Source organism: Gopherus evgoodei, chromosome 3 (genome assembly GCF_007399415.2).
Source record: "Gopherus evgoodei ecotype Sinaloan lineage chromosome 3, rGopEvg1_v1.p, whole genome shotgun sequence".
In the NCBI taxonomy this organism is placed as follows: Eukaryota; Metazoa; Chordata; order Testudines; family Testudinidae; genus Gopherus; species Gopherus evgoodei.
In genome coordinates, this window is record NC_044324.1 from 172697499 (window position 1) to 172712387 (window position 14889).

A 14889-nucleotide genomic window follows, 5' to 3' on the forward strand; every position below is an offset into this window, starting at 1 on the left:
GAAGAGTGATTGAGGCTAGGCTGCCATTAGTGGACCTGTGTTAAATACCCTGATCTAACCACAACCCATTTCTCTTGCATGGCCACAGATTAGCACCTTTAACCTCAATTTAGCTAGTTGAGGTTGATCCTAGGCTCCCCTGGGGTTAGTCTTGACCATTTTAGTCAAGACCAAAGGTGTTAACCTGCTTCTGCACCAAGGGAAAGATTAGGATTGGCTAACCTTGACCTCTTCTCCTTATCTAGACAGGTCTTCTGTGTGTAATACAATTTAGGAAGTATACTGTCATTTGGGGCTTGGACGTGAGAGTGCTGAGCCCCCTTTTGAGTTGAAATCACAGATGCTCAGCCCCTTTCATGGTATTTCCATACATTTGGAACACATCTGGAAATGTAGTAATGAACTATTGTATTTTTAATGGCGTTGGGGATTGCAGAAAGCATTGAACATTAAAACTTGTCAGCATGGTGCATGTGTATTTTTTGTCAGTTCGATAGTTCCCATTATTCTGTAAATCTTTTAAAATGCAGGGAGAGCAGAAAAATAATCAAATTTCACCTAAGAGATGGTTCCTAAATATGCTGTGGCCAAATAGAAGATAAAACAAGCCCCTGAGTGATTAATTCTGGCTTTATTTTTTTTTTAATTTAACGGGCCACAGAGTCTCTACATATTTCACAAAGAAGGGTCTTATTGCTGTCATGTGGCACCAGCATGTTGAAGTTAGGCAACTGCCATAGCCCAATGTTGCTTTGCACATATCTTAGAGATTAAATAAATTGTGTCTGTAGATGCTAGCAGAAAAAGCAGAACCCTTAAGAAAATCACCTTTTCCAGTCAAAATGGTGAATGCACTTTGCACCATTGCATGTTGGTGCAAAGGACATTTGTGTAGTAGTTTTAAGTGCCCCGGCCATTTTTAAACAGTGACAGACTCAAACACTATTTGTTTTGCACTTAAGGGACCTGCTCACCCAGTTTACAGGTGGAATTTTTCTGGGCTATTGTTCAGATGAGCAGTAGCATCCATTGCTTTCCTCCAGTGTGATATTAAAGCCTTGGAACAAAAGACAACTGCTGCTACACACACACCTCAGCTGCAGTGGATTGATATTGCCCCCTAAATACGCACCTCAGTTCTCCTCCTGTTTATTTCAACATTAACCATATTTTAAAAGTAAATTTAGTGCAAGTAAGCGATATGAAATCCAGTATTTATGAAACAGGTACAGTACAGGCAGTCACAGTGCTGGCTTCCTTATGTTGCTCTCCAATGGTTCTCAAGTCTTATTGTAGAGTTAGCAGCTGTTCTGGGTGTATCTGGTCTGTTAAGATTGCCATCATGAGTGCTAAATATGAGGTGAGCACTTGTCCACTAGGACCTGATTCTTGTTACGCTAAGGCCCCTTTCAAGTTGTCAGAGGAGTATAAAGAGGTCTTGGTCTAAATGAGAAATGTACCCAATGATTTTAGGCATTAGACGGTACTGGGATGGATAGACGTGAATGGCTTTGTTTTCTAATACCAACCCCCTCTGCGCCTTTGTTCGCCAAGTTAGCAATTTTAGCAAAGGAAAAAACAGTGAAAAATTGTTAGAGTAGATAAAGTTAATTTGTTTAAAAATAGCGGAAAATGAATATGACCTTCTAATTACATTTTTGGGTGAGAGAAGCTGAGCCTGGAAACCAAGGCCCAGCTCCTCAAAGGTATTTTGGTGCCTAACTCCCACAGATTTCAGTTAGGTGCCTAAATACCTTTGAAGATCAGGGCCTAGATGTCATCAATCCTTAAGTGCAAAGCATAAGTGTGGCCCATAAATCTGCTCACCTCTGACTTTGGGGATACCTGCCCTGGAGCTGGAGGTGCAACTGTCAGTCCAAGTAGACACACCTCCACTAGCTCTGATTGCCAGCACCTCACACCACTTGCACTGCTGTTTCTTCTATTTTTAGGTGCTATTTCAATCAAAGCTAGCATTGGTATGTCTGCCCAAGCTGCAATTACGCCTTTAGCTCCAGTGTAAACATACCCTTCATGAGTGCATTTGTCTGATGTGTAATAACACAGATTATCTTTTTGGGCTGATTTTGGAATTACACACTCCTTGTTACTGAATGACAGGATTTTAGTTATGTATTAAATAGAAAAAAGTTTTCTAGATCACCAAGAATTGTGACCCACGGGATGATGCCACTGTCTTTCTTGTTTTTTAAGATGGATTCTTGTGGAATTAAAGTTTTCACGCTCCTAGTGAAAATGGGAGGCTCCTTGTTTCTGGATAGACCTCCATTTAACTGTACTAGAAGACTGATACTTTTTTTATATACCATGCTCTGTGAAACTTGCATATTGGAGGGGTCCTCCCTCCCCTCCAAACTCTCTTGCCTCCAGAAATGGGAGACCATCTTTCTATGAGCCCAGATTAAATGTCTGAGAAAAGGGCAGGTTAGATTTACTATTGAAATGTAATATGATTTTCTGCACATCATGTACAGTCACATAAGGAATTATAACCAGTTTTTAATAGTACATTTCACTATGTACTTTTGAAATTTGCACTTACACAGTGGTCTGTTGGGGTGCGTGCATAAGAGCTGTGTCATTTTTATTTGGAAATCCAAACAAAACCTTGTCTGAACTTAGACAGATAGGACCAGATTGTCAAAGGTATTTATTTAGGTGTCTGCAGATGCGTATAGGCACTTAGTGGGATTTTTAAAGCACCTATTGAAAATCTCACTAGATGCCTACCTTCTTCGTGAGGGGCATAAATATCTTTAGAAATCTAGCCAAGAAGCCAAATTCACCCTGGTATAATTCCATTGATGGTAAACTTGCAACATTTAATAGTCAGGGCTCTTTGCCTGGAGAAGTGCATGTGTTTTATATTTGGTACAGAAGAGGAGGTAATAGCCAATAAATAGGGCCATTGTGGCTCTATTTGAGCGATGGGGATTCATGAACTAGTAAAAATACTATTAAAAGCCGTTGTGCTGAGGGCTGAACGTGCTGCAGTAAGTTTCCATCCCTTCTCCCCAAATTGCCAGTGCTCTGAATTATTCTCCTCCCTTTGGACTAGTTAGAAGCTGTGTTTTTAAAATAGAGGCTGGGCATCTCAAGAAAAGGGAATTGATGGTACCCAGCGCTTTGCGGAATGTACTCAAATTGGAAGATCTGTCCTGTAGCTTTTATTTTGATCAAGTAAGACTTTAATTTTTTACAGTTTGTCTAACAAGACTTGAAATTATGTGACCTTCCTTCTGGAATTCCTGATAGTGACAAGAGGCCTATTAACGGTGGTTGTTGCCACAACAAACAGCTTCTATTAGTCTCATAAATTTTCATAAGGCTTTTTTCATTCCCAGATTGCTAATCATCGTTCCTCAAAATCATTGCAAGCTAAAAATCAACACCATTAGTCATTACCAAGAGGGTCATTTTTTAAGGCAGTGAGCAAAATAATTCTAGTTCTTTTCAGTACACAACTTGAAATCTCAAGTCTCTATATCCACTCAGAACATGATTTGCATACATGTGAATTAAATATTAGAAAGTCATGAGTGATCATGTAGTGATTTTCCTTTTATTCCAAAAGTCATCTCATTTGTGAAGCCAACTGCTGACAATTCCCACTCTAGGGTGCCAAAATTACAAAGTCTGCCTGGAGTTAATCACTCTGGGCCAAACTCATTCCTGGTGTAACTCCACTGACGGCAAATTTGTCCCTTTCTAGATCGGCTGTGGCCACTGTTCTCAAAAATGACTGAGTTTAGGTGCCTCCATTTTTGGGTGCCCAATCTGAAACACCTTGAAGGGCCTGATTTCCGGAAGGTGAGTGCACTGAGCACTTTCTGAAAATCAGGCTCCTCTAAACTATCTCAAATTGGGGGCCCAAAATCACTACTCATGTTTGAAATCTTGGCCTCTTTTGGTGTTCTGCACATCTCATAACCTCTGTGACTGCCTGTTTGAGGAGAGGACTAAAACCCATGGTTTTGTATAAGTGACAGCCTTTATTAAGGATTCCACCTCATAATAAGTGACAACTGCTAACCTGGTGTGGGTGTGCAAAACAAAACATTGCAATTGTCATTAATGCGATGTTGGATTTGCAAAGGATATATCTTATCTTGGCAGAATGTGTGGGCTAAGCAATAAAAGAACTTGAAATGAGGTAATGACAGTTGAGCATCTAAGAGAAAGATTAAGTAGGAATGCCATTCACTGTGGGGAGGATGGGAAGTATTGTGCTTCTCAACTTGGGAACCATAATCAAGATGTGTTACAATGACTAAGACAAGCGCCTCATAATAAAAGATACCTTCCTCTTCTTAATTTGCAGGTTGCCTGAGGCCATTGCTTCTTCCTCATAGTCACATTAACATATCTGAGTTCGAGTCCTCCTTCCCAGTAGGAACAGTGGTATATTATCAGTGCTTTCCTGGATATAAACTAAAGGGGACAGAGCTGCTTGAGTGCATGTATAACCTTATCTGGTCACATAGCTCACCTAGATGCCTTGATGTGGAAGGTAAAACAGTTTGTTTGTTTTTAATTTTGTACAATTAACATGATATATTTTATTTGAACTTAGGGCTACAATTTTTAGCTCCATTTTGCCCACTGCCTTCTGAGGACATACAAAGTGTATCCATTCAAGTTCCGGTTTTGTTGTATGTATACTGTGTAATCTGGAACATCGCATAGCTTAATTGTTAAAGTTACTTCCATTATGTTTGCTCTGTCGGTATCGTAATCATAATAGATGCAGATTGTAACAACAAAAACTGTTTATACTTAAAATCTAAAAACTATGTAATCTGCTGTCTTTCTAATGAAATGCTGAGAAAGTTAATGAATCTATATTCACGTAAGGACAGCCTGAGTAGCTGAAGATTCAGCACCACACCATTCTGAACTAAAAGCATTTGTAAATACTATTAAGTATCAAGTTTCATTTCAGCCTGCATGCCAGGTGTATGCACAATCTAATACTGCGTGATTCTGCATTAAGAATATTGGATGCACTATCCAAAAGTACTGGAGTGTTGCTTATTTTTAATTAGCAGTTCAGTTTCCAAAATTCTAAAAGAGCTTTGCAGTGTGAGGGTTCCACCTATAGGAACTGATTTTCTGATCTAACATCCTAGAAATTTAAACACAAAGCAGCCCTGCATAAATCATCTTTCTTTTTATTTTTTGTAGTACATGTAATACAGTGTTACAGACAAAATTATTAGAGAGACTGCCTGTCAGATATCGTAAAAGAAATTACAAAATGAAACAGGATAAGCCAGAAGTTAAGTCTTTAATGTGTTAGATAGGAGCATTAAAACCCACAAACACAAAATTTTCAGTTTCATACATTTGTATGTCATTTCCCTGTGCTCACTTAACACAGATGACAGTCTGAACTGCCTGTTTTAGCTCTCGTCAAAGTACATAGCAAAACTCTCATTGACTTTAATGAGGGCATGTATCATTTGTATTATATTAGCACCTAGAGCTCCATTGTGGAAGACTTCTTAAAAGTATACAGAGAGTATGAGAGAATCCCTGCCCTGAAGATTTTGCAGTCTAAAAAGACACGACAAAGAAAGAGTGGGAGAGGCATAGTAGTAGTATCTCCAGTTCACAGATGGGGAACTGAGACAGAGATTAAGTGCCTTGCCCAGGGTCATCCAGGAAGTTTGTGGCAGAGTGGGGAATTGAACCTAAACTTCCTGAGTCCTGCTCCAGTCCCTTAATCACAAGCTCATCTTTCCTCATGATCACTTTTGGCACAGGTCTTGTTCTATTGTAACATTAAGACCAATTTTTTTTCCTGGTGATTACTTGTAGAAACCCCATATATAAGGTGATGGACAAACCACAAATGTTTCAGATAGTACAAAAATGGGTTATCTTGAGATTTTTGGATCCTTTCTGTTTCCGTATGGGGAGGACAGAGTCTTACAGCTGACAATTCCATTTTTTCAAGTGTCATGTGGGACTGGTGTAACTAGAATACACTGAACTTGTAAAGTTCCATCCAGCACTTGTAAATCAACTTCGGGTGTTCACATTTGAAAATATTGGCCTAAATGACTTATTTAAGAAGCATCAGACTTCAGGGGTCCTGTCTCCCATCCATTATAACCCCCCAGATCTTTTTCAGCAATACTGCCACATAGCCAGTTATTCCCATTTTGTAGCTATGCATTTAATCTTTCCTGCCAAAGTGAAATACTTTGCACTTGTCTTTATTGACTTCCATATTGTTGATTTCAGACCAATTCTCCAATTTTGTCAAGGTCCTTTTGAATTTTAATTCTGTCCTCCAAAGTGCATGCAACCTCTCTCCCAGCTTGGTTTTATCTGCAGATTTTATAAGTATACTCTCCACTCCATTATCCAAGTCATAAACCCAGGACAGACATGTGCAGGACCCCACTAGAGAACTCTCCTGGTTTGACAGCAAACTATTGATAGCTACTTTTAGTACAGTCTTTCAACTAGTTAAGCACCCACTTTATAGTAATTTAATCTAGACCACTGTCAAGGTTTTTTCCCCACTTTGAACTTTAGAGTACAAGAAGTGGGGACCTGCATGAACACTTCTAAGCTTAATACTAGCTTAGGTCTGGTACGCTGCCACCAGCCAGAATTTAGTGTCTGGTGCACTTTCTGTTCCCCCAAAACCTTCCCTGGGGAACCCAGACCCAACCCCCTTGGGTCTTAAAACAAGGAGAAATTAACCATCCCCTTCCTTTTCCCCCCAGACTTTCCCCTCCCTGGGTTGCCTTGAGAGGCTTCTCACCGATCCAAACTCCTTGGATCTTAAAACAAGGAAAAATCAACTAGGTTCTTAAAAAGAAAGCTTTTAATTAAAGAAAGAAAAAAAGTAAAAGTTATCTCTGTAAAATCAGGATGGAAAATGCTTTACAGGGTATTCAGATTCTTATAGACCAGAGGGACCCCCTCCCCAGCCTTAGATTCAAAGTTACAGCAAACAGAGATAAAAATCCTTCCAGCAAAAGACACATTTACATGTTGAGAAAACAAACATAAGACTAATCCACCTTGCCTGACTACTACTTACAATCTTGAAACATAAAAGACTGATTCAGAAAGATTTGGAAAACCTGGAATGATGTCCCATCCCTCTCAGTCCCGAGGGCAAACAACGAACCAAACAAAAAGCACAAACAAAGACTTCCCTCCACCAAGATTTGAAAGTATCTTGTCCCCTTGTTGGTCCTCTGGTCAGGTGTCAGCCAGGTTTACTGAGCTTCTTAACCCTTTACAGGTAGAAGAGACATTAACCCTTAATGATCTGTTTATGACACGCCCCCCAAATCTCAGACAGTGTGGAACCACACTGGCAGTGATTTCTTCCTAGAACTTCAGAATAAACAGATTAATAAAACATATGCACCTTTACATATACTACTAATTATGTAAACTACAAGACTTTTTACATTTTAAGGACAATTTTTAACCAGTTGATTCTGGGAGACTGTTACGGGAGAGTGCATCAGCTACTTTGTTAGAAGCTGCTGAAATGTGCTGAATTTCAAAATCAAAATCTTGGAGAACTAAACTCCATCGAAGCAGTTTTTTGTTGTTTCCCTTGGCAATATGAAGCACTTGAGCGCAGCATGGTCGGTTTGTAGCTGGAAACGCCATCCCCAAACGTATGGGCGTAGCTTTTCCAGGGCATACACAATGGCATAGCATTCTTTTTCACTGATTGACCAGTGGCTTTCCCTCTCAGACAGTTTCTTGCTGAGGAACATGATGGGATGGAAGTTTTGATCTGGTCCTTCCTGCGTTAAAACTGCTCCTACACCACACTCAGATGCATCTGTGGTTACTAGGAATGGTTTGTCAAAGTCTGGGGCCCTTAGCACAGGGTCAGACATGAGTGTTGCCTTAAGCTGGGTAAAGGCTTCTGACACTCATCAGTCCACTTAACTGCATTTGGCTGGGTCTTTTTGGTCATGTCTGTTAGTAGGGCAGTGATTTGGCTGTAGTGTGGTACAAATCGTCTGTAATACCCGGCCAAGCTTAAGAAGGATTGGACCTGTTTTTTTGACTTTGGGACAGGCCACTTTTGGATAGCATCCACCTTGGCCTGTAGGGGATTTATTGTTCCTTGACCCTCCTGGTGTCCAGGGTAAGTCACTCTGTTTTGGCCTATTTGACATTTTTAGCCTTAACAGTTAGTCCTGCCTGCCTGATGCGCTCAAAGACTTTTTCCAGGTGTTCTAGGTGTTCTGCCCATGAATCAGAAAAAATGGCCACATCATTGAGGTAGGCAACTGCATATTCTCCCAATCCTGCTAGGAAACCATCTACAAGTCTTTGGAAGGTGGCGGGTGCATTTCGCAGCCCGAAAGAAAGCACATTAAATTCATACACCCCTGCATGGGTGATGAATGCTGACCTTTCTTTGGCGGGTTCTCCTAGCGGTACTTGCCAGTACCCCTTGGTTAAGTCTATTGTAGAGATGAACTGGGCACGTCCCAATTTCTCCAATAGCTCATCGGTGCCTGGCATTGGATAGTTGTCAGGACAAGTTACAGCATTTAGCTTACGGTAGTCCACGCAAAAGCATATTCCCCATCTGGTTTGGGTACTAAAACCACTGAAGATGCCCATGCACTGGTAGAGGGGTGGATTATACCCATCTGTAGCATGTTTTGGATCTCCCGTTCTATAGCAGCTTGGGCATGAGGAAGACACCTGGTAGGGTGGGGTTCTAACTGGATGAGCACTACCTGTGTCAAAGGAGTGGTATGCCCGTTCAGTCCGTCCTGGGGTGGCTGAGAACAGTGGGGTGAAGCTAGTGCACAGCTTCTTGATCTGTTGCCGCTGCAGACGTTCCAAGGTTGTGGAGAGGTTCACCTCTTCCACGCCACCGTCACTTTTTCCTTTGTAGTAGACACCTTCAGGCCACTCAGTGTCATCTTCTCCCTGGGCTGTAAACTGACAAACCTTTAAGTCTCTGGAATAAAAGGGCTTGAGAGAATTAACATGGTACACTTTAGGCTTTAGGGTGGAGGTGGGGAATGCTATGAGATAGTTAACAGCTCCCAGGCGCTCTTGGACCGTGAATGGCCCTTCCCATGACGCTTCCATCTTATGGGCCTGTTGCACCTTCAAGACCATAACCTGGTCTCCTACCTTGAAGGAACGCTCTCTGGTATATTTATCATACCAGGCCTTTTGCTCTTCCTGAGCATCCTTTAGGTTTTCTTTAGCAAGGGCTAAAGAGTGTCGGAGGGTGCTTTGTAGCTTGCTTACAAAGTCTAGAATGTTAGTTCCTGGAGAAGGCGTAAACCCCTCCCATTGCTGCTTCACCAACTGTAAAGGCCCCTTAACCTCGTGGCCATACACAAGTTCGAATGGTGAAAACCCTAAAAGCAACTGCTGCAACACTAGTTCCCAATCATTGGAATGTTCATTTATGAATTGACGTATCATGGCCCCCAAAGTTCCATTAAACCCCTCCACCAGGCCATTGGTTTGATGGTGGTAAGGGGTGGCAACCAAGTGATTCACCCCATGAGCTTCCCACAGATTTTTCATGGTCCCTGCCAGGAAATTAGTTCATGAATCTGTAAGGATATTGGAGGGCCAACCTACCCTGGCAAAAATGTCTGTTAAGGCCTGGCACACAATTTTAGCCCTGGTGTTGCTTAGAGCTACTGCTTCCGGCCATCGGGTAGCAAAGTCCACGAAAGTCAGTATGTACTGCTTTCCTCTGGGGGTCTTTTTTGGGAAAAGACCTAGAATATCCACAGCTACTTGCTGAAATGGAACCTCAGTTATGGGGAGTGGCTGGAGAGGGGTTTGACCTGGTCTTGGGGCTTTCCCGCTCTTTGGCACACCTCACAAGACCGGACATAATTGCCCATTGGAAGGACTTCCCCAATCCGTCTTTGGTTCTGTTCACCCCAGCATGGCCACTGGGATGATCATGGGCTAAGCTTAAGAGCTTTCCCCGGTACTTAGTTGGAACTACCAACTGTTTTTGAGGATGCCAATCTTCCTAGTGTCCACCAGAAAGAGTCTCCTTGTATAAAAGTCCCTGTTCTACAACAAACCAGGATCTGTTAGAAGAGCTGAGAGGCGGTGGAGTGCTCCGTGCCACTGCCCAAGCTTTCTGAAGGTTGTCATCTGCTTCCTGCTCAGTCTGGAACTGTTCCCTTGAGGCTGGAGACACCAGTTCTTCCTTGGACTTGGGCTTGGTCCCTCTGGAAGCGATGTAGGTGATGGGGTTGTTTCCATTGATGGTGAACCGCTTTCCGCTGGTACACTATGCGATATTTCAGGCTCTGGCTGAGCCTCTTGGGTAGGGTTGTCTGCTGCTTCTGCCAGTTCAGGCCCGCTGGTGCCCTCTGGCGTTGGGGTTGGAGATGGGTTTGCAAGCGCTGGAGTCGGTGCTGGCAACGGTTCTGGTGCTGGTTGCTTTTCCAGTTCCGGTTCTGGGACTGGATGCACTATGGCTGTTGCAGTCGTTGGCAGGGGAGCCGCTCTGTCTGGGTCTCTGGTAACACAGACAGGGCCCTTGTGGATGGCTCAGGAACAGGGATGGGTCTGGAAGCTTGCTTGGCTTGGCTGTGTGTAACCATCCCCACCCTCTTGGCCCGCTTCACCTGGTTGTCCAAGTCTTCCCCCAGTAGCATGGGGATGGGTTAATTGTCATAGACTGCAAAAGTCCACATTCCTGACCAGCCCTTGTACTGGACAGGCAGTTCAGCTATAGGCAAGTTTACAGATTTTGACATGAATGGGTAAATTGTCACTTGGGCCTCTGGGTTGGTGAATTTGGTGTCCACTAGGAATTGGTGGATAGCTAACACTTGTGCCCCTGTGTCTCTCCACGTGATAACCTTCTTTCCACCCACTCTCAAAGTTTCCCTTCGGTCCCAGGGTATTTGAGAGGCGTCTGGGCCTGGGGATCTTTGGTGTGTTGGTGGTGTAATGAACTGTACTCGGTTGGGGTTCTTGGGGCAGTTAGCCTTTATATGGCCCAGTTCATTATATTTAAAACATCGCCCAGCTGACTGATCTCTGGGTCGAGGTGGGTTGCTAGATACTGGTGAGGTGGGACAATAGGGTGTCTGGGGCTTCCCTTGGGTTGTAGGTGGGGTCTTGAGTTGGCCTCTATGATAGGGTTTATTTTCGGTTTACCCCCTGTGATATTCGCTCCCCTTGCTAGTAGCTTTTTTCTTTTCTGCCATTTCCACCCATCTGGCTCCAATCTCCCCCGCCTCGGTTACAGTTTTAGGTTTCCCATCTAGGATGTACCTTTCTATTTCCTCAGGAACACCCTCTAAGAACTGTTCCATTTGCATTAGGAGGGACAGTTCTTCCAGAGAGTTAACATTTGCTCCTGATATCCAGGCATTCCAATTCTTTCCAGTGTGGTAGGCGTGTCGGGTGAATGACACATCTGGTTTCCACCTTAGGGCTCTGAACCACCAACGTGCATGCTCAGGTGTTAGCCTCATTCTGATTCTGGCCTTGGTTTGAAAAGGTTCATAATCGTTCATGTGTTCCTTAGGCATTTCAGCCACCACCTCTGCTAAGGGTCCACTGAGCTGTGGCCTCAGCTCTATCATGTACTGGTCTGTAGAGATGTTGTACCCATGGCAGGTCCTTTCAAAATTTTCTAAGAAGGCCTCTGTATCATCACCTGCCTTGTAGTTGGGGAATTTCCTGGGATGGGGAACAGTACCTGGAGAAGGGTTGTTAGGGTTGGCTGTTCCATCCTGCTTAGCCTTTTCTAATTCCAGGGCCTCCCTCTGGAGCTCCAAAGCCCTCTGGTGGTCAGCCTCTTTGGCTTTTTCTTCTCTTTCTCTCATCTCCATCTCTTTTTCTTTAATCTCTAGCTCTTTTTGTTTCATCTCCATAGTTCTCCTGTGGTCAGCCTCTTTGGCTTTCTCTTCTGTATCCAGTCTAGCCAGTTCCTGTTTAACTGCTTCCTTGGTGCTAATTTTTTCTGCTTTCTTGTGCTGGCCACACTACTTCTGCAGCTTACTGACTGGGATGCTTCAACTCAGAGCTGCGTTGTTAACAAGAGATTTTCTAACTAGCTATACCCGAGAGGTAGAAAGAAAGAAAACAATTCAACTTGTAAATGCCTTTTGCTGGCTGTCTGCTGGCTTACACCTTGAAGCCTCCTCTTAACAAAGACCCTTGTTAAAACTTAACATCTCTGTCCTCGGGCTGCTTTCCAAGCAGCTAGAAAGGAGAGAGGAAAAAAAAATCCTACTGGCTTTTGGTGCCTAAAAATCCCAACCGCTGCTCACCATGTCAAGGTTTTTTCCCCACTTTGAACTTTAGAGTACAAGAAGTGGGGACCTGCATGAACACTTCTAAACTTAATACTAGCTTAGGTCTTGTACGCTGCCACCAGCCAGAATTTAGTGTCTGGCGCACTTTCTGCTCCCCCAAAACCTTCCCTGGGGAACCCAGATCCAAACCCGTTGGGTCTTAAAACAAGGAGAAATTCACCATCCCCTTACTGGGTTGCCTTGAGAGGCTTCTCACCGATCCAAACTCCTTGGATCTTAAAACAAGGAAAAATCAACTAGGTTCTTAAAAAGAAAGCTTTTAATTAAAGAAAGAAAAAAAGTAAAAGTTATCTCTGTAAAATCAGGATGGAAAATGCTTTACAGGGTATTCAGATTCTTATAGACCAGAGGGACCCCCTCCCCAGCCTTAGATTCAAAGTTACAGCAAACAGAGGTAAAAATCCTTCCAGCAAAAAGACACATTTACATGTTGAGAAAACAAACATAAGACTAATCCACCTTGCCTGGCTACTACTTACAATCTTGAAACATAAAAGACTGATTCAGAAAGATTTGGAAAACCTGGAATGATGTCCCATCCCTCTCAGTCCCGAGGGCGAACAACGAACCAAACAAAAAGCACAAACAAAGACTTCCCTCCACCAAGATTTGAAAGTATCTTGTCCCCCTATTGGTCCTCTGTTCAGGTGTCAGCCAGGTTTACTGAGCTTCTTAACCCTTTACAGGTAAAAGAGACATTAACCCTTAACCATCTGTTTATGACAACCACACTTCCCTAATTCACTTACAAGAATATCATGTGGGACTGTGTCAAAAGCCTTACTTACATAAGATCCCTCACATCTATTTCCCCCCGCACCCCCATCTACTAGGTCGGTAACCCTCATGAAGGCAATTAGGTTGATTTGTCATGATTTGTTCTTGACAAATCCATGCTGGCTCTTTCTTATAATCCTGTTATCCTCCAGGTGCTTAAAAACTGATTGTTTAATAATTTGTTCCAGTATCTTTCCAGGTATCAAAGTTAGTATAGACCAATCAGCTTTACTGGGGTCCTCTGTACCCCCTTTTAAAGATATATATATATATATATATTATATTTATCTTTTTTAGCCCTCTGGAACCTCATCCATCTTCCATGAGTTCTCGACAATAATTGCTAATGCCATAGTTAAGGTTGCTCAACACTTGCCATTATAAGATTCTGTTTTCAGTTGCTTATCATTCTTCTTCGAGTAGTGGCCCTATGTGGTCCCACTTCCGGTGTGCATGTGTCTCTCAAGCCCTTGATTGAAGATTTCTAGCTAGCAATGTCTGTTTGGCCTGCACAAGTGCCTTATGCCTCTTCATGGCAGACACCGAGGCTATCTAGGTGTGCTGGGGGAACTGCCCTCACTTCCTTCTCTACTGCCTCACCATGTGCAAAAGGACAGATAAGTACTTTGTGCCCCTTAAGGAGTCTGACTTTTTATTTTCCCATTCCCCACCTAACTCCCTAGTGGTGGATGCAATGAATAAACGGGGTAGGCAGCACTTTTTGAGAGATACCCCTTATGACAAGGAACAAAAGCGGCTGAATCTCTTTGGAGGAAAGTCTCTCATCTGCCAGCCTGCAGCTCCGGATCGCAAACTATCAGGCAGTCTCCAAATACAACCTTACTAATTACAACAAGCTCACCGCCTGTACTGAGCAGCTGCTGCATGACTGCAGGGAGCAACTGCTCTCCAAACATCCCTAGATGCTTCTGCCAGATCCATCTCTGCGGTGGTAGTTATGCGAAGGGTGTCTTGGCCCTAACTTCTGTGGTTTCTGAGAGAGGTTCGGAACACAGTAGAGGGCCTCCCCTTTGGTCATAGGCTTTTCTTGGAGACCACGAATGACGCACTGCACACATTGAAGGACTCCAGGGTTACCCTACATTCCTTGAGCATTTACACAGCTATGAGCAAGAAGTGTTTTAGTAGGTCACAGACTGCCTTGAGCTCACGCCCTGTTCAGTTCTTGGGGTATCATAGACATGCAGAACCCTCCAGAAAGAGACACAGGTTTCAGAGGATGAGAGCCACCCAACCACCCATATGACCACCCAGATGTCATCGAAACTGCACTTTTGATAGGTTGGTCAAGAGTTTGAATTCTCCCACTTTTCTGGATTTACAGTTGTGGCCTTTAGCCTGCTTCTCTCGCTTTGGGGACTGCCTTATCCATTTCCACCAGGCTTTGGAGCAAATCACAATGGACCAATAGGTCATGGAGGACATAACATCAGGCTATACCATACAGTTTGTGAGTCCCTCCCTTCCACTCCCCATCCCCAGCCCTCTTCAGGGACCCCTCTCGCAAATTTCTGCTAAGGCAAGAGGTGAAGTCTCTCCTCCAACTAGGAGCAATAGAACTGGTCCCTTCCCTTACAGGGCATGGGTTTCTACTCAAAATACTTCCTAGTGCCCAAGAAGGATGGAGGTTTGGAGGCCGATCTTAGATCTAAGACAGTTGAATAAGTTTGTGATGCTTCAGAGGTTCAGGGTGGTAAATCTGGCAATTCTAATTCCTTTACTAGAGAAAGGGGATTAGTTCTGA

General features: G+C 43.3%; 1 protein-coding gene across 2 annotated transcripts in view; it reads left to right on the top strand.

Moving 5' to 3' along the window:
* The window catches only part of SUSD4 (sushi domain containing 4), a 110973-nt gene that overhangs the window by 75084 nt on the left and 21000 nt on the right, over positions 1 to 14889 (top strand). For both annotated transcript variants that reach the window (XM_030557435.1, XM_030557436.1), the window contains exon 5: positions 4343 to 4531. In XM_030557435.1, the coding sequence (XP_030413295.1) occupies positions 4343 to 4531 (189 nt within the window). The remainder of the gene's footprint in view (positions 1 to 4342; positions 4532 to 14889) is intronic.